General features: G+C 36.6%; 1 protein-coding gene across 2 annotated transcripts in view; it reads left to right on the top strand.

The window, feature by feature from the left end:
• SPOCK1 (SPARC (osteonectin), cwcv and kazal like domains proteoglycan 1) overlaps positions 1–27,628 on the top strand; it is a gene marked incomplete at its 3' end in the record, with an annotated part of 518,730 nt that overhangs the window by 389,642 nt on the left and 101,460 nt on the right. For both annotated transcript variants that reach the window (XM_083351745.1, XM_083351744.1), the window contains one exon: positions 23,999–24,113. In XM_083351745.1, coding sequence (XP_083207871.1) covers positions 23,999–24,113 — 115 coding nt within the window. The remainder of the gene's footprint in view (positions 1–23,998; positions 24,114–27,628) is intronic.

Below are 27,628 nucleotides of genomic sequence, written 5' to 3'. Positions count from 1 at the left end.
TACTGCATATTCAATCTCCTCCATAGTGATGTTTGGTCCAGTTGTTATACTTCTCATATCTATATCATCCCTAGTGTCCTCAAAAAGTTCTTCAATATATTCCTTTCATCTTTTTAGTTTTTCGTTCTCATCTAAGATAATTTCCCCCTCATTGTCAACTAAGTTGTTGGTTTTCTTTTTGTAGAGGCCTGCTGCTTCTTTCAGTTTTTTGTGTAAATTGAAATTACCATGCATACGTTCTGTCTCTTCAATTTCCTTGCATCGCTTTGCAAACTACTTTTCTTTTCCCAGTCGAATTTTTCTTCTAATTGTATTCTGCAATTCATTGTATTTTTCTTTGTTTTTATTTTTATAAGATCTTCTTTCAACCATGAGATGAAGAATTTCCTCCGTCATCCACTGTTGTTTCTTGTGGTTCCCCTCTCTGTGTTTTGAATTTGTTATCTTTACTATTGCATTTTTTAATTTATTTCAGTTCACTTCTACATCTTCATCATACAGGTTGTTGGTTTCTCTTAAATGATTTTCTAGTTCTTCTTTTATCTTACCTCCATGTTTAATGAAGTCTCTGTCAATTCTTGGTTTAGCAGGATTCAGGTTTTTCGTTCTTTTTTAGTTTCAGCTGGACTTCGGCAAATAGAAGCTGATGATCGGATGGTACATCTGCACCTGGCTATGTCTTTACTGATGTTACTGAGTTTCTAAATCTTTTGTTTATTGTACAATAGTCAATTTGGTTCCTTCCTATATTATTTCGTGTATCTGTTGGTGATCTCCAAGTGTAGTGGTGTCTTTTTGGCAACTTGAAAAAAGTATTCATCACACATTGCCTATGTTCATTGCAGAAGTCTACAAAACTGTCACCTCTACCATTTCTGGTTCCTAAGCCAAAGTTTCCAACTACAGGAGCATCACTTCCTTCTCACACTTTTACATTGAAATCCCCCATGAGTATTATGATATCTTTACTTTTTAGGGTTTTCAGTACACTGCTTATATCTTCACAGAACTTCTCTAAATCCTCCTCATCACTGTCAGCTGTGGTAGTGTAAACTTGTATAACATTCATATTTACTAGAGTACTATTTATTTGGATCATCATCACTCTATCAGATACAGGAATAAAGTACTTGAAGCATTTATTTAAAAGATTGTTTACAATTATAGCAACTCCATTTCAGCAGAACAGTAGATAATATAATTTCCTATTCTACACATTCCATTTTCAGGCCAGCACATTTCACTCACTCCCAATAAAGAGATATTGTATTTGGACATTTCTTGGATAATGTTGTGTGTTTTCCCAGCTCCGTATAGGCTTCTCAGATTCCATGTACCAATTCATAGTTTGGGGTTTATCATGCTTCTAGTGGACCAGGAGATTCTTAGCAACCCTGCCCCATTTAAGGGGCGCCTGTACTTGGGGCCATTGTTAGGTTTTGCCGCCATTAACATGATTTTCCTGGGAAATATATAGTGTAGTTGTCTTCCCTTTGGTTTCTACACTGCTGTGCACATGCTGTTTAAGTGGCTGCCACCACACCGTGTGCTGTTCTTCTGAAGCTGCTCCAACCAATATGGTCTCCGCCTTCAGTTGATACTGGCGAGCCAGCTGCCACTCACCAGACCTGTTGGTCCCCGGGAGGTATTTTGATTCCCTCCAACCCCCCATAACAGCATAAAAGCCTTAATGGGTACGATCCCCCAATCCATCATCTGGGGACGTGCTTTGTGGGGGTTCCAGGCTCTCCCTAAGAGTTTTTCTTTTCTTTTTCTTCTTGTTACAAGAAACTAATTATAGCAAGAGTCATCCCTTGTACTACAAGAAAGCAGATAATATATTTAGTGGGACAATATATAAAGAACATTCCCTTAAAAGGAGAGCCTAGTGCAAAAAAGATAGAAATTCCTTAACAAGCATATGTTAAAACAATTCTTGTAAGAAGAAGAAAAAAGAACAGCACAGCAAAAGGTCCCAGTATTGTTGCACAAAGAGCCTGGAGTCAATTTGAAAAACCAAAAGGATACTTATATGAGATGGAAAGAGATAATTAGATTTGTAAAGATGGTTCATTTAAGTAGGCCAGGGGTATAGCAAAAGCATTATGAAAGCTAAAGCTCAGCATATACTGAAGTTAGTGAAGAATGCTGAAAACCAAAGAGAGTATATTGGTATATAAGCTGGTCAGTTAAGATGAAGCAAGTAGGATGAGGCAGGTAACAAGGAAAAAATAGGGTTCGGTCTCCTCTGAGAAAAGAATAGGTCTTGACTGAGCAATTGTGAAGAATGGATGTAAGGAGCTTGATAGGCTCATATTCAAGGAATACATTCACTTGAATGAGTTCAAATCTGCAGAGACAGATTGTTTACAACATAGATTGATGGACTTACTGAAACTATTCATTAACTTTTATAAATTCTATAGAACTACCACATAACTGGAGGAGGACAAGTATTCCTACATTCAACCTGGACATCGAATCCAGTGAATTACAAATCAGTCAGTCTGACATCAATACCTGGAGAGATTCTAAAGTGCATTATACGTTTATTGATCTGTAAGCACCTTGAAAGTAGTGTACTGATTACTAGAGTCAGCATGGATTTTTCAAGAACAAAGTACCTGATATTGTTCTGATCACAAGCTAGACGTCAGTTGAATAGATCTATTGAATGCATATATATTCAATGGATTTGCAGCTCTCTCAAAAACCATACTCTGAAAGTCCTCACTGGGGCTCCTAATTAAACTAGAACAAGTTCTCAAGTTGAGTGCTGTAGGGTTGAGTCCTGACCATTTCTTCTTTATTACTTTTATCAGTGATATAGATAAAATGTGAACTTTACAGATAAACTATCCCACTGAGTAGGTAATATATGGGAAGATAGAAATGCAGCTGAAAATGAAATAAGCTAAAAATAGTAGGATAATATGTAATGGAGACAATTGCAAAGTTCTTCACTTAAGAAAAGTAGGTAATATTTTGGAAGGTAGAAATATAATCTAAAATGAAATCAACTACAATAACAGAATAAAATATAATGGAGACAATTGCAAAGTTCTTCACTTAGGAAAAAATTAAATGCCCAGGTACAGGGATACCGGGCTTGGTACATTGTGTATTGTGAATGTAAACAATCTAGATCAGTGTTTTTCAGCTTTGGCATCTTTAAAATGTGTGGACTTCAATTCCCAGAATTCCATGCTGACTGGGAAATTCTGTAAGTTGAAATCCACATGTCTTAAAGCTGGCAAGGTGGAGAAGCAGTAATTTAGGTTAAGAGGTATCCTATGTGGAAACATACAGTATATTAATTAAAATAATAAGCCATTAGAAGTTATCTTATATAAATTAAGCTATGAGAGGCAGCTTCAAGAACTGAAGGAAGATGAAAAACATTTTTTCAGGAAAACCCTAGTAATTCATTATTTCATATTTTTGTCAAGAGAATAACTTCTTTTGTGACTTCACTTATATTAAGTCCTTTCATTTCTTTCCCTTAGGTAACTCTCCTGTATCTTTTGTAGTGAAGATAGATGCAAAAAAAATCATTCACTTTCTCTACAATCTCCATAGACAAGTTCCTTTGCTGACTAACAAGCCAGCTGCTTTTGTGACTAGTTTTCTACTTCAAATATATTTTTGAAGTGGTTACTTTTTATTTTATTTTCGGCCATGTCCTTGAAATCTTTTTAAAAAACTATTCTTTTAAAATTACCTTATGCTTTTTCTGCTAGAATATGTGTTCCTTTTTGTTCTCATTATGACAGATTTTCTATATTCTGAAATGCTGTAAGCTGTGTTAACTTTTAATAATAGTGTTCCTGGACATCATTAGAAAGGTATGCCAGACTTTTCTCTTCCTTGCTTGACCCTTTCTTATATTGTAGAATATCTTCCAATTGAAGTCCATGTATTGTGGATTTTAAGTAACCTCTAGGGCATCATAATTGGGTCCTTTTGACTTTTCCGTTTTTCACTAACCAGTCATTTTTTTTCAGAGGTTTCCATTTTTGTGGTCAAATATAACAAGTGACAATTTTTGCTGTTGTACTAGGTGTAATGGCATTGTGTTTCCTATCAATTATGCAATATTTATATGTCATTCTAGATTATGGTCATCTTTTAGAATTGCCTCCTTTGTAGCAGATTCCAAGACCAACTGATACAGTCCCTTAGACTACTTGATTTGTCAAGACCTACAGCTATTATTATGCAGGTTGGTCACACAGTCAGACAGATGTTTAGACTTGATTTGGCATTTTTATCCACCTGCTGAATCCTTCCCAAGAACTTAGGATAGGCATATGTTGTTGTTTCACAATATTAAAGGTATTGTCACTGCCTTTTGTAACTGACTGGTCATTATTTCATCAACGATGATAGTGTTCAAGGGCTTCTGCAGTTATTTTGGGATTGCATCGAAGGTACCTATCACTATCTTTGCTTTCTTTGGCCACAGTTGTTCTATTTCTATTTGCAGGTCTTTAAATTAATTATTTTGTCCATAGCACAGTCAGCCAGGTGTTTAGATTGGATTTGGTATTTTTATCCACCCATTCAGTCCTTCCCAATGCACAGCAATTTGAAATGGCAGCTGCCAGTTCTTTAGCTGGTGTTGACTTTCATCCGAATTGAGCTCTTCTCAAGAATCTAGGATATTGTAAAGCATTGGTGAAATATATGTGTATTCAAGCACATATCTTTTATAATTTACAGATGAAAATCAGTGACCCTGGACATTTGTGTCTCAAGTGATAATCCTGGGTAGATTTTTTTCAATTATCTATTTGTTAATTTTCTTGACTTTTTCAACATCAAAGTTCCAAAGTGTGAGTATTCTATCCTGTTCTTTAAATTCAAATGTTGCTTCTATAGACTATCACAGAAAAATAATTGTTTCCATGATTTTGATTGGCATTCAAATATCTTTTCCAAAACTTTCTTGTTCTACTAAGTGCAAGTCTGCAGACTGTTTTCGGACTGCTGATTTCTTTATTGTTAATAATTGATCCTAAAGGCAGAAGCTATCTACCAGTTCATTATCTTCACTGTCAATTCTAAGGCTGTTTACTTGTGTCATTAGTTTGGTCTTCTTTATATTTAATCCTGGTATTTTTTTTCACTGTACTCCTTGACTTTCATTACTACAACTTGCAGGTTCTTTGCATTTTTGCCTATCTGAGTAGTGTCATCAGCATATTCAACCAATAAGGAGACAATACACAGCCCTATTATTTAAAAATAGGCTGCTGACAATATTGTAGTAAATTATACTGTAAGTGCTATTGTATTCAGTTAGATAATTATCAAAACCAGAAGCATATTGTATTTTCTTTTTTTAAAGACATAATTTTATTGAAAGTTTTAAGTGAAAATTGATAAAAACCTAAATAGAATAAGAAGGGGGAAAGAAGAGAAAATAGAGAAAGCTAAAGTGCAAACAGAAAAAAGAAAATAAAAGAGATAGATGAAAAATAGGAAAATAAAGAAATAGAATAGAAATGGAAAATAAAGAATAGAATAACAAATAAAGAAAAAAGAGAAAAATGTGGCTTCTGATCTTCATAGAGCAGTTATACTGTAAGTGCAATTATAGATGGTGCTTTCTCTAAAGTTACATTGTGACTTTCTTCTTTTTATAATCTATCATATATAATCGTCAAAATCAAAAAAAGTCCACAAGGAGTTTCCTGTCAGCTTTTCCTATTTTCAAAGATTTAATTATGTCTATAATTCTTACAAAGGTAAAAGTTCAGCTAAATAGAGAACCTGAGCATGTATAATTTTAGGACTTAGTTTTAGACTTTAGTTTTATTGAGAATAAAAATTTTAAACTTTTCCTTATGGACTCAGAATTATTTTATACTTTATCCTGTCTGTCCTTAATAGCACAGATGATATTGCATTATTGTAAATTTCAGCTTAGAGGCTAATAAATTTCCAGGTCTTTCAACTCTTTCTCAGTACCTTCCCTTTACACAATTCAATGAGTACTCTGTTTCAAGCATGTAAAGGGAATTAAATTCCAGTGTAGTAATGTACTTATAAATATTTTATATGAGTCTGGCATAGGTCATCTTGCAAACATACAGTAATTAGAAGTTCCTTAAGTTTCCCCCCCCAAAAAAAACCTTATATATTTAAATTTTCCATGAAGTATAAGTAAACAATAAGACTATGCATATAATCCTTGTGTCTGAAACAACCATTAAACTCACAGAACATTGTCCATTTATAGGAGGAAAAAATTCAAACTTTCATGTGTCCTCTTTATACAAAATAGTTTTTATTAATGAAATAGTTTATTTATTTATTTATTTATTTATTTATTTATTTATTTATTTATTTATTTATTTATTGAATTTTTATACCGCCCTTCTCCCGAAGGACTCAGGGCGGTGTACAGGTCAATAAATATAAAAACGAAATACAAAAGTTAAAAAACAATTAAATATTATGCCTGAATATAAACAGTAATTAAAAGCCATATTAAAACCCCAACCCTAACCCATCAAACCAGGTCGGATTGCTTGAATAAATAAGTTTTTAGATCCCGCCGGAAGAAGCGAAGGTCGGGGGCCATCCGGAGCTCGACCGGCAAGCGGTTCCACAGGTCTGGTGCGCCCACAGAGAACGCCCTCCCCCTAGGGGCCACCAATCGACATTCTTTGATCGGAGGCACCCTGAGGAGGCCCTCTCTGTGGGAGCGCACTGGACGGAGGGAAGTTGACGCCGACCGCAGGTGTTGCCGTAGGTAATCCGGACCTATGCCATGTAGGGCTTTGTAAGTCATTACCAACACCTTGAATCTCATATATTTCATGGTGAAATATAAAGAAATGGGATGTTTCTTTTATGTACTAGTTGATAATGTTCATGGAACATGATCCGGTTTTGTAATTGAAGCTATATTACATTTATCTAGCAATTTAATTGAAGGTTAAAATTTAAAAAAAAACACAATTAGTTCGGGAACACAGCTCCCATGTTTTTTTTTTCTTTTTAAAAAATTATTCATGTGCAGGATTTAAAAGTTATGATATGTCTACCAGATTAAACTGATGTATAACTCTGCAGTGTTGTCTAAGAATTAAATAAGCTGGTATCATGACCTAAAAGGTATCCAAAACTTAAATAAAAACTTTTGCCATAATAATCTCGTTCACACTTAGACTTTTTAAAAAGTATGTGTGTGTATGTGCATGTGTGGGTGTAACATGCTTATAAAAAATCACCAGTAATTAAATATACCATTTAGATTTACTTACTTTATGCTCCAACACAAATTTTAAGTAATTATCAATAAAAATTATTAAATTCCCAGCAGTTTTTAAACTTTTTCCAATACAGCTAATCTAGACTGATATTTCTCTTGTGAAAAGTATGAATTCTTAGTAAACCAACAGGTTTTAAATTGCACAATGTAGTATTAATCCCCAGCTGGAAGAATATTCATATTCCACAAAACTAATAAAGATGTAATATTGAACTTAAGGTATAAAGATCAGTACTTCTGTAGGTTAAAAGGAAAAAATTAAAACATAAAAAACAACGTATCATATGGTAAATATTTTTTAAATGAGGGAGGGATATGAATAAAATTAGAGATAGAGAAAATCAAGACACCCCCTCATCAGAAAACAGAATAGAACAAAAACTAAAAGAAAACCCTGCACAGTTCCTAAAAATACAGGATAGCAATTCCTCGACCTTATCCCAGTCCAAAGCCAAGACTATCTTCCTCTAAAACTTGGACGGGAAAAAAAAGATATTTTAAAAGACTGGACTCTCTTTATATATTTTTTCTGATTTCTTTCAAGAATGATGGTCTTCCACTGAGTCTCTATTTCTGTTGTGCCCTCTGTATTTATGTTCTAATTCTTCTACCTTGGCTTCAAAACTTCTTTCACTGATAAAGAAACATTGGTACACCATGCCCTTTTCCAAGTGTTGCTGGCATGAACTTTTTTTGTAACTCTTTGGTCTCCTTTTCATCTGCCATTGTGCCTGTTCTATAATCCACTTCCAGCATTACTCTGTCCTTTACAGTATTATGTAAAATATCTGTCAGGTTTGAACAACCAGACCCATAAGTGAAGAATTTAAATCAGGTTCTTTCTTGTTCTACTGCCTATTTCACAGGAATCTTCCCAGACTCACAGTTTGGCCCCTGGGAAAGATTAGATAAGGCCAGGGCTTTTTATCTCAGAATGGCGTTCTGGCACCTTTTTTTTTTGCAAAAAAAAAGCTCCCTCTATTGCAGACATGTCAAACACAAGGCCCGGGGGCCAGATCCGGCCCGCGAAGTGGTTTCATGCGGCCCGTGAAGCCATTCTGGAAACAGTGAGGGAACGGCCCCCACTGCCTTGGCCCTGGCCCAGAGACCCTCCTCCTGCCAGAGACCCTCAGATCTGTCCCACTCCTGCCCAGGCCCCCATAGGCACCCTTGATGCGAACGATGTAGAGCTGGCCATGCCCACCCTGTAGGCCATACACACTCTAGCCATGCCCACCCGGCCCCTTGAGGGCAACCTCAATGCTGATGCAGCCCTCAATGAAATTGAGTTTGACACCCTTGCTCTGTTGGCTTTAGGAGTAGGAAATCTTGGCTCTTTTTTATAACTCGTGGACTTCAACTCCCAAAAATCCTGAGCCAGCCACGCTGAGGGGAAAGGGAGAGATTTCCAAGCTGAGTCATGCTGGCTCAGGAATTCTGGGAGTTGAAGTCCTTGAGTCATAAAAGAGCCAAGGTTCCCTACCCTGCACTAGAGGAGGACATTAAAATTATTTACAAAGATACTTCTTTAGGAACTAAACTTTTAGAATCTAAAACAGCTAGTTCAAAAAAGCCAACAGGAAAGAACCTCACATTTTTCATCTGCTTCTGTCTTTTGGAAGGTAAAATTAGATAACAAAATAATCTATTTCCTATGTTAACATCTCTACAATGAAATCAATAAAGGTAACAGGAAAGAAATGAGAAACATTTTTCTCAATATAATATGTCTAATTTAGCTGATGCTAGAAAAATATAATATCTTTTGTACACTCTTGAAAACTATTTTGAATCTATAACCATCTATTACAACTAAACCACTTTAAATTAAACAATTCTTAAGAATGAAATATTCTTAATTTGGACTTTACTTTTACTGTTTGGACTGTTGTGTGTTTTGAAAAAATAGCTTATTTATAATCTAATTATGTTGCACTTCAGTCTTTAAATAATTCACCTAGTATATACATAACAATATATGATGTTTTCCATGGTGAGCTTAACATCAATAACAATATTTATTAAAAAGGCTAAAATAATTTCTGGTGGTATTTTCTATAGATTAAAATTTTGTTTAGTCACAATCTTTCACTTTTCACGTTCTGGACAAGCAGTGGTCATGTATTCTAGCAAAAATGTTACACATGTGCATAAGCGTAGTCAGTAGCATATGCCTTTTTAAAAATATCAAACATGCAAAGAAACAAAAATAAGTCCAAAATATCTGTATTACATCCAGAAATGCCAACTTTGCAACCAATATTTCTCATCCATAATTATGGCACCCTAAGGATACCTGCATACATGCAAATGCTTCTCTGGGATCAGTATCGCAGCAGGGATTGCTTTTTCCTTCCAGTAACAGATTGATGGGAAATACCAAACATGGCCTTGAGAATTCCAATGTTTGTTACAAATTTTTCTGGATGTGGTTGGAAAGAGGCTGTTTGGCACCAGAGACCACTGCCACGAGAAACACAGCTCTGGGTCGGGATTTGGAGCAGCTCCGGGTGGGGGCTCAGCACAGGCCGTGGCGTGGCTACTGCGGGGAGGGTAATCCCCATGGCAGCTGTGGGGAGGGGAATCCCCATGGCATGTGGGTGCAAAGGACAGGCGGCAATGCCATAGCAAGACGCCAGCATCACTCCCAGTGACAGCACCTCTGAGTTCCGGCACCTTTTTTCTTTAGAAAAAAAGCACTGGATAAGGCTCAACTGCTTTCATGAGGATGGGAAGGTCAGACCTTTTGTGTCTACATAACAATTCCATTCTGATCCCCCACTTGGCTTTCCTTCTGACTGGAACAGTATCTTTCCAACAATATCTGCACACATATATCCAGCTTGTATGTTGTCTGGCTTTATTAATTTGCTTGTTAATATAATGGTGTGTAGATGACCATGCCAGTTTCTCCTCAGGGATCGCTTTAAAATTGTTATGACTTTACTCAAATCTGAAGCTCAGGGTGTATCTGTATACTCTTGTCTCAAAGGTGAATCTCCACAGATACCTGTATGCTCTCTTTCCTTTCCACACTCTTTGGGGGCTTGTCAATTACCCATTACATAATAATTTCCCATTCAAAGAATTTTCCTTTACAATTTCAATAGTTAAACATTCCACCATATTTATTGAAAGATCTAAGCAATCAATCACTACAAATCCGAGCACAACCCACAATCCTCTGCCATTGACCATTTGCCTGGACAGATGGGAATTCAACTCCATAAATCAGAGCATTAAGTTACCTACCCTCTTTACTAGTATAATAGATTGTTTGGACTAGAAATGTGTAATCCACAGTTTACATCATCATTCATCCATGAAATACACTGTTGGATCTGAAATTCATATTCTCTATTATAATTCAAACAATTGTTTGAAGTTAAAACAGGGAAACTAAGTACATCACCATGAGCTCATATAGCAACAGCAACAAATAAATATAATATAAACAGGTAATATAAGTTGACATTAGAGTATTGTAAATGCCATATGCTTCACTGACATAAAATAAATGCTTATATTTTATGGGAAGCTCCCTAGTAGCTAGTTTATCTGAACAAAACAAAATGCTGTAATAAAAGTACAATTGTCTTTTAGTGTTTTTATGAAAAAGAAACAGATACTGGAGAAAACATGCATAAGTTGTTGTTGTTAGCTGCGAAGTTGTGTCCAACCCATCGCGACCCCATGGACAACGTTCCTCCAGGCCTTCCTGTCCTCTTCCATCTTCTGGAGTCCATTTAAGCTCATGCCTACTGCTTCAGTGACTCCATCCAGCCACCTCATTCTCTGTCGTCCCCTTCTTCTCTTGCCCTCAATCTTTCCTAGCATTAGGCTCTTCTCCAGTGAGTCCTTCCTTCTCATTAGGTGGCCAAAGTATTTGAGTTTTAGCTTCAAGATCTGGCCTTCTAAAGAGCAGTCAGGGTTGATCTCCTCTAAGACTGACTGGTTTGATCGCCTTGCAGTCCAAGGGAGTCGCAGGAGTCTTCTCCAGCACCATAGTTCAAAGGCCTCAATTCTTTGGTGCTCAGCCTTTTTTATGGTCCAGCTTTCACTGCCATACATTGCAACTAGGAAGACCATAGCCTTGACTATATACACTTTTCTTGACAGGGTGATGTCTCTGCTTTTTAGTGTGCTGTCTAGATTTGCCATGGCTTTCCTCCCCAGGAGCAAGCGTCTTTTAATTTCTTGGCTACAGTCCTCATCTGCAGTGATCTTGGAGCCCAGGAAAATAAAATCTGTCACTACCTCCATTTCTTCCCCATCTATTTGCCAGGAATTGAGAGGGCCGGATGCCATGATCTTGGTTTTCTTAATGTTAAGTTTCAAGCCAGGTTTTGCACTCTTCTACTTCACCCGCAACAAGAGGCTCTTTAGTTCTTCTTCACTTTCTGCCATTAGAGTGGTATCATCTGCATATCTTAGGTTGTTGATATTTCTTCCGGCAATCTTAATTCCAACTTTTGATTCATCTAGCCCTGCCTTTCTCATGATGTGCTCTGCATATAAGTTAAATAGGCAGGGCGACAGTATACAGCCTTGCCGGACTCCTTTCCCAATTTTGAACCAATCAGTGGTTCCATGTCCCGTTCTCACTGTTGCTTCTTGGCCCACATGTAGGTTTCTCAAGAGACAAATAAGATGGTCTGGTACGCCCATCTCTTTAAGAATTTGCCACAGTTTATTATGATCCACACAATCAAAGGCTTTAGCATAGTCAATGAAGCAGAAGTAGATGTTTTTCTGGAACTCCCTAGCTTTCTCCATGATCCAGCGTATGTTGGCAATTTGATCTCTAGTTCCTCTGCCTCTTCAAAATCCTGCCTGTACTTCTGGTAGTTCTCGATCCACATACTGCTGGAGTCTAGCTTGTAGGATTTTAAGCATAACTTTACTAGCATGAGAAATGAGTGCAATGGTGCGATAGTTTGAACATTCTTTGGCACTGCCTTTCCTTGGAATTGGAATGTAAACAGTTCTTTTCCAATCCTGTGGCCACTGTTGAGTTTTCCAAATCTGCTGGCAAATTGAGTGTAGCACTTTTACTGCATTGTCTTTTAAGATTTTGAATAGCTCAGCTGGAATACTATCACCTCCACTAGCTTAGTTGTTGCTCAGCTTTTCTAAGGCCCACTTCACTTCACATTCTAGGATGTCTGGCTCCAGGTCAGTGACCACCTCATTGTGATTATCAGGAACATTAAGCTCATTCTTGTATAGTTCTTCTGTGTAATTTTGCCACCTCTTCTTCATCTCTTCTGCCTCTGTTAGGTCCCTGCCATTTTGGTCCTTTATCATGCCCACTTTTGCATTAAACGTTCCCTTCATCTCTCCAATTTTCTTGAAGAGATCTCTGGTCCTCCCTATTCTATTTTCTTCTATTTCTTTGCACTGTTCATTTAAGAAGGCATTCTTATCTCTTCTAGCATTTCTCTGGAATTCTGCATTCAATTGGGTGTATCTTTCTTTTTCTCCCTTGCCTTTCGCTTCCCTCCTTTCCTCAGCTATTTGCAAAGCTTCCTCAGACAGCCATTTTGCTTTCTTGCATTTCTTTTTCTTTGGGATGGTTTTGGTTGCTACCTGTTCTACAATGTTGTGAACCTCTGTCCATAGTTCTTTAGGCACTCTGTCTATCAGATCTAATTCCTTAAATCTATTTGTCACCTCTACTGTATATTAAACAGGGATATGATTTAATTCATACCTGAGTGGCCTAGTGCTTTTCCTTACTTTTTTCAGTTTAAGCCTAAACTTTGCAATGAGAAGTTCATGGTCTGAGCCACAGTCAGCTCCTGGTCTTGTTTTTACTGACTGTATAGAGCTTCTCCATCTTTGGCTGCAGAGCACATAGTCAATCTGATTTCTGTGTTGACCGTCTGGTGATGTCCATGTGTAGAGCCGTCTCTTGGGTTGTTGGAAAAGAGTGTTTGCTATGACCATTGTATTCTCTTGACAAAATTCTATCAGCCTGTGCCCTGCTTCATTTTGTACTCCAAGGCCAAACTTGCCTGTTATTCCAGTTATCTTTTGGCTTCCTACTTTAGCATTCCAATCCCCCACGATAATAAGGACATCATTTTTTTGGTGTTAGTTCTATAAGGTGCTGTAGGGATTCATAGAACTGGTAAATTTCATCCTCTTCAGCACTGGTGGTTGGGGCATAGACTTGGACTACTGTGATATTGAATGGTTTGCCTTGGATTCAAACTGAGATCATTCTGTCATTTTGAGGATTGTATCCCAGTATTGCTTTTCCTACTCTTTTATTGACTATGAAGGCTACTCCATTTCTTCTGAGGGATTCTTGCCCGCAGTAGTATACCTGATGGTCATCTGAATTAAATTCACCCATTCCTGTCCATTTTAGTTCGTTGATTCCTAAGATGTCGATGTTCAGTCTTGTCATCTCTTGTTTGACCATGTCCAGCTTGCCTTGATTTATGGATCTTACATTCTTGATTTATGGATCATACATTACTTTCCTTTCACCACCAGACACATCCACAGCTGAGCATCCTTTCGGCTTTGGCCCAGTCGAAGCGACTGGCACTACTAGTACTAGCCCTCTGCTGTTCCCCAGTAGCATATTGGACGCCTTCCGACCTGAGGAGCTCATCTTCCAGCGTCATATCATTTTGCCTTTTAGTACTGTCCATAGGGTTTTCATGGCAAAGATACTTGAGTGGGTTGCCATTTCCTTCTCCAGTGGATCATGTTTTGTCAGAACTCTCTGCTATGACCTTTCTGTCTTGGGTGGCCCTGCATGGCAAATTAAAGAATTATTCTTTATTGAAATAGGGAATTGTGGGTTACGCAAAAATTAAGCTTTTTCCTATATACTATAGGCTATTCTAGAATATCCTATTGCAATTAGATAAAATTTAAAATCAGGATATTGATATGTATCAGTGAAAATATATTTTAAAATGTATTAATTGACTAGGTTACAACTAGAAGTGTACTAACCTGCTTATTTTGACTATGTAATAACTAAGGGAATTAGAGAGGGCATCTCTGTTGATGTAACCTGAACTATTTACAACTGGTTATTTCTTTTTTTAACTACCCAACCACCATATTGTTTCACAAATACATGTATATGTAAATATTAAAAAATCAATAAAAACTTTTTTAAAAAATATTATTAGTTGCTGTATAGTTGAGAGTACTTCAAAATACAACTTTATGGCCAAGGAGATAGCTTGGGATTAAACCATTGATTTTACTGTTGTGATTCTTATCTTCTTAAGAGCAGTTAAACATAGAGTTAACTCATCAATAGACCACATCCTTCTTAGGCATTTCAATTAGTATTCTGCCTTTCACTTAACCCAAACATTTTTAAAATCTTAAGGATGATTGTGAGTTCCTTATATAGAGAGTATAGCAACATATTGCTGTCATCAAAGAACATAATCAACATAGGATCCTCCTATCTGTGAACTGGTATGTTACCAAGGTTAATTTAGAGGAACAGAGTCTGTAATAACAAATGAGTTGAAAGAATTAAAAATGCATTTCCCATACATTATGTTCTAATGAGTAGGTTGGGAGGGAGGGCAAGTATTCAAATGAGCAATTTAACAGAATAGAGATTAGCAGTCCGTTATATTATTCAGTCCCACAGTAATGAAGAAAAAGCAAACTCCACCTCCACTTTCACTCTTGGAACTTGCCTGCCAGCCCTTCATGCTAGCTCAGACCTTTGAATCAGCATGATCTTTGGGATGTATGCAAACCCTTCTCCCTGCAAATTCTCTCAACCCCTGCCTGTGGGCTAGAGATTGGGAAATTGTTTGAAAAACAAAAGATAACTTTGGGAGAAAAGAAGCACAAACTGGGAGTAATGAGAACCGAACACCACTGGGCTGAAGGTTTGAAGGGAAAAGCTCAGGAGAATTTTCAACCAACACAACATACATTCATACTGTAAATCCATGAATTTATTAAGACAGAAGCTTGTCCACGCCAAGAACAGAACACCCAAACACAAACAGAGCAATGTGGTATATGCAGTGCAATGCAGTGAAACACGTGGAGACCTGTACATTAGGGAAATACAACAACCACTTCACAAATGCCTGGCACAACACAGGAGAACAAACTCATTAGGACAAGATTCATCAATCTCTCTACATTTGAAAGACATTCTTTTGAAACAGCAAGGTCCTTATTCTAGGCAGAGAAGACCACCATTTGAAAGAGAGCTAAAAGAGGCCATTTATGTTAAAACTGAACGAACTTCTCTCAACAGAAGAGGAGGGAAACAACAACAACACCATCTCTTGTATACAAAGCAGTCCCAAGAAAGTTCCACACTCATTTGCATTCTGATTCAAGTGACTCTTGAGGATAAATATAAACCCACAAGTGGCCTCAGTAAATCAGAGAGGTAACAACCTGCCCTCAAAGTGCTAACAACCAGATGACTGCAAAGAATATAAATCTTTGCATTCCCTACCAGTTAGTTAAAACTGAAGAAGCTTCTTGGATGAGAAGCAAAACTTTTTCAAAGGGGAAAAAAAAAGAAAGCCCAGTTGCCTTGGATCATGACCTGGATGATTAAAAATCTCCATAGACATTGAGCAAGAAATTACATGCCAAGATGGGGACAAGAAAGAGAGTTTTATTCTCCTCTAACCAACCAACCTACCTACCTACTATCTTCCTTATTTGAGTTATAGGCCTGACTCCATTATGATTCTGAATGGCTGACAATTTAAAAACAAAGTAAAACAAGAACATAGCCTAAACAGGGAAAAGGAGTTAAGGGGAAGAAAAACATCCATTCACCTAATTATCCCACAAAGGTCCAATGTACAATCTAGCCAAGGGCTGGAGGAACAACCAGGTTTTAAGGGCTTGTTTAAGTAAGATTAGTTTGGAGGCCTGCTGCTGTTTTGAGGAAGGAAATGCAAGACATTATGTGCATTATTATAATTATCAACTTCCATCAACAAATACAGATCTTTGTCTGATATAATGACACTTTCTAAATAATTAATCTATATGGAGTAGGGGGGGGGGGGTTCTTCCTCAAAAGTGTTGTATAGGTCTTGGCTGTAAAAGATGGCCCATCTCAGATTTAGCATATGTGAACCTACCTATGTGTTAGTTAATTATTGTGAAGTAAAACATGGCTTAACAAAATTAGAAACCTGACTAGACCGTAACCTTTTGATAACATGTCTGGATAGAGTCCACCAATTATGGTTTAAGTGGCAGATATCTGTGACAGTAACTCTAAAATTATTGAACAACAACACTTGCATATCCACATGTTCTTGGGAAGGACATAGTAGGTGAACAAAAGTGCCAAATCCAATCTAAACTTCTGACTGACTGTATGACCAACCATGAATGATAGATTATTATTATTATAAACTTTTTATCCTGCCTTTTAATATATAAATCAAGGCAACAAACATACCTAATACTTCTGCCTCCTATTGTCCCACAACAACCCTATGGGGTCAGTTGAGCTGAGAAAGAATGACTGGTCCAGAGTCACCCAGTCAGCTTTCATATATAAAGGAGGTTTAAAACTCACAATTCTCCTGATTTCTAGGCCAACACTTTAGCCACTACATCAAACTGGTGTGGCATCATTATCATGCTACATTAAATCATGATTGAGCAAACCATGGTTTGTGCAATATTTTAAGCCAGTTTACTATAGTAGTTTCAGTTATCATTGAAGACTGCATGAATGTGAAAAAAATAGGAAGATTGCTGTAGCAAAAGTATGTTTCACTACTTCAGAAATTATTATTTTTGTCCTGGAAGAGAGTGACAGAAACAGGTATTCTTCCACAGTCCTATTTTGAATGCTTCTGCCAACTATCCACATTTGTGAAAGTATAGCTTGGGAAAAATCAATAAAATAGACAAACAGGAGGAAGATTAATTTGAGAAGAATAGCAGCACAGAAGCACGTCTTTTCCTGATTAACCTCATGTTCCATCTTCAACTACAAGAACAATATCTGTGAAGATTCTGACATAAAAGAAGATAGTAAGGTAAATAGAATCTTTGCAGCCTCCCAAATGGGAAAATATACTGTAGAATCAAAATTAGTTTTTTAAACTTTATGTCAAAAGCTCAGTTGCAGCAACAAAAATATTAATAACAGTAATCCAACCCTTCCGTGAAAGGATTGACCTCTTCCCCCCATCCAATGAGAGAGAGAGACAGACAGACAGACAGACAGACAGACAGACAGACAGACAGACAGACAGACAGACAGACAGACAGATTGTTGTATTAAATAAGAAATCTAAAAGGAGTTTCTGGTTGTATTAAATTGAACAGTCCTTGGGAACTCAAATTCTGCTAATTAGAATACAGAAGCTTAAAGTATATTTATGCAAATTGCATATGAACTCCATTTGTATCTTGCCATTCAATAATTAGTCAATGTTTAAAAAAACCCCAAAATAAATAAAATATAATTTCAAAATATCTAACAAACATCAACATACCAGAAGAACACTGAAACCTTTCTCAGTTTTGGCATTCATACATGACATACATAATACATAATTTTGATATTCTTATTAGGGATAACATGAGATCTCAAAGGAGGGATTAATCAAATTTTATAGGTTTTGGCATTCTCGAAGAATGGGGCTTTAGAGTATTGCATAGGAGGTCAAGGTTAGTTTTCCCATCTTCCCTGACCATGTTTTTCTACAGTTTGTGAGTGTTCCTTTGTGGCCATTCCTCTTGCTAATTGCTTTGTCTACATCACTCCTTCTGTGTGAAGGAGAAAAACACGATGAATCTGATTAGTTGCAGTACAGAGGTACTTCACAATATGCTGGTACAGAAATAAATCCATAAATTGATTTAAAATATGTTGTCTGCCTCCGCTTAAAATGAACTTTGAAATTAAAAAATGAATTATAATGGAGCACTGAAAAGTTTAAGCTCTTCATTTTCTCACACAGAATAATCGCCTAAGCTTCAAACGTTACACTGATTTGTTATATTTCAGTTTGATTAAAAAAACAAAACAAAATCTTTTTCATACAATGCACTGGTGGACTCAAGGGTTAATCCACTGATATAGTTCTGATTTTCATTAAAATGGTGAGGGACGACATTTCTGTAATGTAATTACTGCTTTACAAAACAATGGTGAGCAATAAAAATTAGTAGGCAATCTATACGGATTTGTGGTTTGTGTACATCCTTCTAAATAATTTTTTACCCAATGCTCCTTTGATGATTATTGTTGCTGTTTGCCAGGGACTGCCAGCTTCTCCATAAGAATGGTTGTAAAATTCAGCTTCTAGACAAGTCAGAAAATTAGCTTGCATGGCAAAAGATGCAGAGACATGACTCAACAAAGTTAATCTCCTTATGGTAGACAAGAATAAAAACATTTTTTCCCTCTTGCCCACAGAATCAGACATATCATCAGGTATTTCTTCACTTGGGGAATCACTATTTTCCACTCTGCTGCAGTATTTCTACTTAGTGGTCTGAAGGTGAAGAGATGTCACTCTTTTAATGTAGGCAGGAGGAGGAGAAGGCTCCCCCTTCCTTGTTTTAGAAAGTGAACCAACGGTCTCTATAGCTTGGCCTGGAAATGGTTATTAGTTTGTTTTTTTAATCAACATAAGCACCTAAGTTCACAAAGAATGCACCTGAAAAGAAATGTCTAGAGCAGGGGTGTCAAACTGCTGGCCCGCAGGCCGAATTGATCATAGCAAAACCGCGCCCACCCCATTGCCAGCAATGGCAAAAAGTCGCAATACATCATGACACGTCACGTGACGTTGTGAGTTTGACACCCCTGGTCTAGAGGATAAAATTTTCTTCCAAGTCTGGAGTGGAATGTAAATGTACAGCTTCCAAGGTAAATTAGCAAGCATTGGCTTTTTTTCAATGGGCTGAAAGTGTACTGCTTGCTGGGCATCATACTTCTATTCAAGAGGTACCCTCTTCACGGTAAACCGAGTCAATGGGGTCAATGGTCATGCCATCCATCTTCAACAATAAGTCCATATAGGATTTCCAGTATTTTATAAAAAGTTTTTTTTTAATCCCATTTATATCCTGCCCTTCTCCGAAGACTCAGGGCGGCTTACAATCTAAGCACAAACCAATGTGCTTAGCAATAGCCTTCATTCTATGTATATGCCTGCTTAGTAGGGCTTTCGCCCCCCCTGCAAGCGGCATTATTACAAAGTCAGCTTATTGCCCCCAACAATCTGGGTCCTCATTTTACCTACCTTGGAAGGATGGAAGGCTGAGTCAACCTTGAGCCTGGTGGGATGCGAACCTGCACTAATTGCAGGCAGCTGGTGTTACTTAAGGAGGCATTAGTCCACTACTCCACCAAGTTGTTCCCATCCTACTCAAGCTTTACTTTACTCAAGTTTTGCCATTTCTGCAAGTTTTACCATCTTCACCATCCATTCCTCCACTGTGGGTTCCTTCAATATATTTCTGCATCATGTAGTTGAGCAATGGATTGTTTTGCGTGAATAATAAGTTATTAGGAGATTTCTTTAAAACTATAATGTAGAATTTCATTTTTAAAATTTATTTAGTTAAGAGGCATAACAAAAAGATATATCACAAGAATACCAACATACTTTATTTTTCAATACAGTAATAACCAAATTTTGAAAAATATCTCATATTCAGAATTTTGCACTGAATACATAATTGCTTTCTCTGGATATATTTCTGCTTTCTATAGTTGTCATCTCTTAAAAAGTAATGATGTTTTCCTCTTATCTGACCAATAAAAATACATATTTGGAAATAAGGGATAACTGTGTTTGGATGTTTTTCTCTCTAACCTTTTTTCTCCTAATCATTTAGAGATTCAGACGTTCCTTGGAGAAGAAGATTTTGTTGATTTGTATTGAAGCATTGTCTGCTAACATCCTATGGGCTTATCATTATAAATCTTCCTGTTATGGTGTTTACGCTTTCAATGTGGTTTGGTAGTTTTTATAGAATACATCACTGTAGGATATAAGACAGCTAGCTTTTTAACAAGCTGCAGATTTTTTAAAAAACCTTTTTTAAAAATATACTCACAGGGACGAATATTTTTTTTAAAAAAAACTAGTGCTGTTTCACTTATTTGTTACCTGCTATTTCAAAGCAAGAAGATTTAAAAATGAATTTAACATGAGTTATTTGAGTAGCAAACAACCTTAAACATATAGGTTTTGATGCTTCTCTTATTGAATTTCTTGATCCCAGAGTTTTAGTTGATACCTTTCTACTTTATTTCTGTAACAGTTTCATCAATTTTAACTGTCTTATGTCCAGATTTCTTGATTATTTTTGTGGAGTAATGACTGGCAAATAGGTTGAATAAATTAGTCTTAGCAATTTATGTGCTCTTGGTTTCTCATTGTTATCAATGAAGCTGAATATACCTTTTTGCAAAGGAAAGAAATATTTAGCCAGTCAAGTTCATGTCATTTCTTGAAAGGAGAAACCCATGCAACTAGAATTATCCTTTTTAATAACTGATCTAATGAACAGCAGAATTCTCTGGCTGAATATGAATCACCATTAATAATATTAATTGACATTAAATCTGCCAGTAGTGGTGGCCAAGACCACCTAAATGACATTCAGTGTTTACTTTATAATCTGTGTTTACCCAATTGGGAAATGTGTGTGTTACATTTGTTTTTATAGTGGGTATTATTTGCCTCTCTGAAGTAGATTTTACAGCTGATTAGGCTAGAATTACCAATTCTATAAGTAACTAAATGTTGATTGACACATTAGACCATTATTGACTATTGTGTAAATGAATACACATTAAAAAAATACCTCCCGTCTCAGTTCATATTTATACTTTAGGCTACCAGCACTTAACCATCTAGGAAAACTATACATATTAGGAAAGCTGCCAAAATAAAGGAAATTTACCACATCTTTACAAAATACATTGAGTACACTCATTAGGTAGAAGAAATTTTTGTTACTTCTAAGAGCCACTGAAAAGACAGTAGAAATGAGCTCCTGGTAATGGGCAAGTGGCTGGGATGACTTGCTTTGTGGCCTATATATGGTCCCAATGCTGCCTCCAGGGAAAATGACTTTGAAATGTGATTTCAATGACACTATTAGCTTCAAAATGGTGTGTTTCTATATTCTGAACTCTAGTGGTTGGTGTTCAAACTATTAAAATCTAATGTGTACTATTTGCTTACAATCTATTCAGTGGATACATCCATGGAGAATTAAAACAACGAGATGATACTGGTGACCACACATCCACTTTCCACACAATTATCTGACTTTGTTATAGAACTTTAAATTTGTTTGAGAATTGGCTTGCACTGAATTAGTACTCTGAAAATAGACACAAATCAAGCCAGGATCCTAACCATTTTTTTCATGTGTATTGGCTAAACAAGTTGTTCTATTAGAATAAGTGCTGGAAATGTCTACCTCATAGCTGAATTCTCACTCCTGGTGACAAAGCTGTGGGGTAGCATGGGTAGGAAGTTTGTTTGAACCTGCAGCTCATGATGGCATAATCTCCTTTGAAAACTTTTCCTTCCTCCAGAGATGGTTTCTATAAAGCTGCCACTAGCCATTCCATGCAAAAAGGAACATTTAGAATTAGCTCTGTACATTTTACTCTCTGAAGCCATGACTGTAGAATAAGAAAATTCAGACAATTTTAAAACTACAGAGCAAGTGGTTTTCTGCAGGAGCTTACTGGCACATCAAAGAGATTGTAATTCAAGATACTATATGATGTCTACTGTGGACCCAGTCTGCTTCAATTAAAAAGACTTCAGCTGATATTTTAACAAAACAATATATGCAATTTTAATAGGAACAAGAAGAACAGGAAAAATCGTGCCAAATCAAAAAGACAAATCATAGCATTATCAGAATATCTGTCAGCCATTATCATTTTATAATTTGAATTACCGTCCTCTTCTGACTGAAATACTAGTACCCACAATGCCACATTTCGCATATGGGATTTACGTGTGGTTTTTACACGTGTATAGAAAAAGTAAACAGCATCAAATGCCCTTTGAATTTATCCACAAGCAGAGAGCAGGCTGTATCCACAAATATCCTAAAACTGAAGAACTGAATAGCATAGGGAGTTTGCAGTCCTCAGAGTCCTCTAAAGTCCAGAAAGCACCTAGGAGATAATATCATTGTGACAGAATGTTGTCAAGAATAAATGGTCTCCTGCTACCAGATTAAAGCCTGGGGAGGTGAATTCATTTACAAAAATACACACAAGCAGCAGCAAGCTACTTCTGACATTTTCAAAGTAGGAGACATTAATCTTACAGCAACATTCTGCTTCATTCACTCTGCTTTTTTATTGTAGTAGAATAGAAAACAAAAAAATAATTTTGCAAAACACATGGGTGCTTCACGGGTTTAATGATTGATTTATCTCATGTAGTTACCTTGCTTTGGTTCCTGCATAACAGTTGTAAGCATGGCTTCAGTACTATCAATAAGATATAGAATCTCGTTCAGGAATTCAAATAGACGTGCTTTAAAATGACTAAATTATTCATTTTCACAGATAGTTTTCTAACCTATGCTTCTCCTCTAAGACTGGCTAATTTATGTCATTTGTTGTGTGTGGGGGGGGGCGGTATTAATAGAAAGCTTGTAAGAAGTTTTTATGTAGGGAAGAAGATTAAAACCAATGGCAGTCATCCAAGGTGAGCAGGTCCTTAAGAGTCCTTTCAAAACTTGTTGATGGATTGTGATTTCTAAATGTTTAAGAAAAGACTTATTGGGGTTTTTATTGCGGATTTTTATATTACTATCTATTGTTTTAGCTCGGGCTCCTATTTAATTCTCTTTTAATTTTTGTACTCTGTATTTTTATATGTGCCCTGTTCACCGCCCTGAGTCCTTCGGGAGAAGGGCGGTATACAAATATAATAAAATAAATAAATAATTAAATAATTAAATCTAGCTAATTGTAATTAATTCAATTCAGATTTATTTTGTTTTTTTACTAAATAAGTATGTGTATTCTGTTCTTTGCCTATGTTTTGGATTGTGAATCTGAATGACCTCTTAAAACCAAACTTAAAGACTTACATATTCATTTGCTTACTTAAAACATTTATATAGCGCCCCAACTCAACCAAGGTGACAGAGTCTAATGAAAAAAAATATAAAATTATAATGCATATACTGGTACTTACAAACAATATTAACAAAAGTAGATGATGACTTAAATAGCAGTAGCACCATCATCCAGTCAGGACACCAAGCATCATGTCTTAGGGAAAGAGACAGGTCTTGACACCCTTTATATGTCAAGAGGAAGGTTGTTCCATAAGACAGAAGGCATGAACCCTGGGTCCCACAAGATGAAATGTTTCAGTGGAAGGGACCTGGAGTAAACCTTCTCTATCAGAGCATGTGGGGAGGGCAGATACTCAGATACTTTCAAGTAACCAAACTCTATGCCATGCAGGGCTTAAAGAAAATAATAATACCTTGAACTGCACACAGATGCAGTTGGGAGCCAATGGCACTCTCAGAGTATTGGTATTACACGGGCACAGCTAGAAGTATCAATAAGCAGAGCAAGTAACTTTAAAGTCAGACCACAAAAACTTACTCTCAAGTTTCTATTCTGATGACAATGTTTATTTTCATATCTGAATCCCATTCCAATTTTGCATCAAATAAATTGTGTTTGTTTTGTTGTGCTTACAGTGCAAGTTGGAGTTTCATGCCTGTACATCTGGCAAAAACATTGTAGCTCGATGTGAAGGACCTTGCCCATGCCTTCCAGGACAAGAGGGTCCAAAACACCGGACTGAGAAAGCTGGTGAGTTTATCTGTTCAATTAAGTATCTGGTTTCTCATTTCTTTTTTTTCTTTTTCTTTTTAAAATATTTCTCTACAGTTTTATTAGTGATATAACATACAAAAAAAATATATACAAAAACAAAAAATAGGAAAAATAGGGAATAGAAAAGTGAGGAAAAGAAGGAGAGAAAGAAAGAAATGGAGTTGATTTCTAACTCCCTTTGGTGCAGTAGAATAAGGCATTAACATCATATCTCATCTTTTTACTTTTACTAATAGTTTATACTAGCCATTCCTAGTTATATATATATTTAATCAGTAAAAGCCAAAATCAAATTTCATTTCTTTTCCACTTCAAGCACAAAGTCCAGAAGCAGTGTCCAAGTAGAAATAAAATTATTTGTGTTTTTTTTCTTTGATCAAAGCAGTCAATTTAGCCATCTCTGCTAACTCCATCAAATTTTGCAGCTATTCATCCGTTGTTGGATTGAAATATCCTTCCATTTCTGTGGTAGAGTAGTCTTGCTGCTGTCAATATATATAACATCAAAATTCCACATTTTTTTCCAAGTCTTTTTCTGTTAAACCCAAAAGAAATATCTGTTTTTTCTTTATATTTATTTTAAGAATTTTCTTTATTAGAATATGAATCCTGCTCCAATTAAGTATCAGAATTTCTCAATGAATTTTATTAATCTCATATTCTAGCATATTTTCTTCTCTTTATATTTACTTTAAGAATTTTGTGTATTAAAAGATCAATCCTACTCCAATTATCAGATTTCTCAGTGAATTTTATTATTCTCATATTCTGGTAGGACAATCCTATAAATATTTGATAAAAGCGAGACCCACCAAGCCCAGTATTATTTCCCATAAAATAATAGGGTTGCCATTTATGAATTGATAATACAATGAATATTTGGTTTACAAAAATTGTTAATCATATGGCTCTTTTTGTTGGAATTACAGAAAGAGGAATTAAAGAAAGATTGTTAACTTAGGCAGCATTCCAGACTCAACAATAAATATAGACTTGACTCTTGAAGCCCTGCAGCTGATTTATTGAATATTAATGCAAGTTCATGTTAAGGGCAGTGCAGAACAAGCACTTGACAATACTTTTTACATTATCTTGTTGGTGAGAAACTGAGAAGTGGGCCATAGAGAACAAAAAATGCAACTGCTTATTTCTGGATTTTTTAATGAAATATTTGAAGACTTTAGATCAAGAGCCCCATCTTTCTGGTTAGCGTGTCAGATAGATTTTATCTGCCAGTGATCACACCTAACTTCTGAATTACTAGACAAAGATCAAAACAAAATGTTCCTGGATGGGCTAATTAGAGCCTTGGTGGAGCAGTGGGTTAATGCCTCCTTAAGTAACACCAGCTGCCTGCAATTAGTGCAGGTTCGCATCCCACCAGGCTCAAGGTTGACTCAGCCTTCCATCCTTCCGAGGTAGGTAAAATGAGGACCCAGATTGTTGGGGGCAATAAGCTGACTTTGCAATAATGCCGCTTGGGGGGTGTATGAAAGCCCTAACAAGCAGGCATATACATAGAATGAAGGCTACTGCTAAGCTTGTAAGCCGCCCTGAGTCTTCGGAGAAGGGCGGGATATAAATGGAATTAAAATAAAAAATAAAAAATAAAAAATTCAGCCCTAGTTGCTACCTCCATTCCTACCTCTAGATTTCTGCCTGCAGTTATAAATATTGGCAGGACTTATTCAGAATTGGCCTGTCCTACATTCCAAAGCATCAGTCACTACAGAGGAAAGGTAATCCTTGAAAAACCTAAAACACAATAGAGCTGGAATGTATAGTTCTTTAGATATCTCCTTTATGGTGGAACTAAGAAAGTACTTTTTGAAGATAACTCAATAGGTGGATAAAAATGCCAAATCTAGTCTGGCTGACCATGTGATAAACCATAATAATCTAATGAGGTTGTGCTGGCACTTTGTGTCCTAGTAGAGAAGTCACCTGTGCCAGACAGATTGTAGCACAATATGCATCAACCCATTTAACATGAAAAAAACCCCGAAAAAAGAAACCTAAATGGATTGATCATCACTCAGGTCAACAAAGGACTGCATCAGATGTTAGGTCCTGGTATCTGTCCACAAGTCAGCAGCAGGACTCAAGAGATATCACTGGGTAAGCAGGTCCTAGCCCTGTAGGATTACTGGAAGAACAACAATCACAGACAAGACAAAAGTATACTGTGCTTGAAAATTGCACCATTATGGCTTCCTTGGAACCAACATTCCAGTAGTAGGGATATTTAAAGTGATTTATTACCAGAAACAAAATATTCAAGGATGCAGAACTAGAAGAGATTCAGAAAAAATATGAAAATTGAAGACCCAAATAGGGTGAACAACCAGGGCCTCATGGTTCTTACAAACAACAACAGAGTGGGGATATCTGCAATGTGGGCAGAACCTCATTCCTGAGGGCAGGTACTATTTCAGAGAAGGTGTGCTTCCAGAGTCCCAGTACATGAGATTGTTTAATTGAAGGAATCCAGAACCTGCTAACTCTGCAGGATTGAATTAGCTGTGTAGATGTTACGGGAGACAGGTGATCCCTCAAATAACTGGTCCTAATGCCATATAGGGCTTTACAGGTAACAATCAACATCTTGAATCTCACCAGGAAGCAAACTGGCTCCTGATGCAGCTTGCGAAGCAGATGTATTACATTATTGCTTCCATCACCACATTCTGAACCAGCTGAAGCTTCCAAGTGGTCTTCATGGAAAGCCCCATGTAGAGGTTGTTATAGTAGTCAAGCCATGAGTTGACTAAGGCATGAGTGACTGACAAAGTCAGGAAGACTCCAAGATTGCATTAAGATCAAATGAGGAAATGCTACCTTGGTTCAAGATCAAAGATGGGATGTCCTCAGATTACAATGGCCCAAACACCCACAACCAGATAGTATTGGAAGAATTGACTGAAAGATTCAAAATTAACATTGCTTAAAAACTATGCCTATAAAACAGATTTGAGAGACCTTCTTTTTGGAATACTTATTTCATTCACTTCATTCATTTTGTCAGGTCAAATAAAATTACACTCTTCAGGTGCAGATATAAAAATCAACATGTAATTCGTAATAATAATAATAATAATAATAATAATAATAATAATAATAATAATAATAACAACAACAACAAAAACAACAACAACAACAACAACAACAACAGTTGAAAGGGACCTTGGAGTTCATCTAGTCCAACCCCCTGCTCAGACAGGAAACCCTATACCATTTCAGACAAATGGCTGTCCAGTCTCTTCTTAAAAACTTCCAGTGTTGGTGCATTCATCCAAAAAGATCTTGACAGACTTGAACAAAATGAACTTTAATGTTTTACATTTAGGCAGGAAAAACCAAAGGTGTAAGTACAGATTAAGCGAGACCTGGCTCAAAACTAGTAACTGTGAGAGAGACCTTGGAGTCCTAGTGGATGATCACTTGGGTATGAGCCAGCAGTGTGCAGCAGCAACCAAAAAAGTTAATACAAT

Source organism: Vipera ursinii, assembly GCF_947247035.1.
Source record: "Vipera ursinii genome assembly, chromosome: 2".
Classification (NCBI taxonomy): domain Eukaryota; kingdom Metazoa; phylum Chordata; class Lepidosauria; order Squamata; family Viperidae; genus Vipera; species Vipera ursinii.
This window is presented reverse-complemented; position numbering and strand designations above follow the sequence as displayed.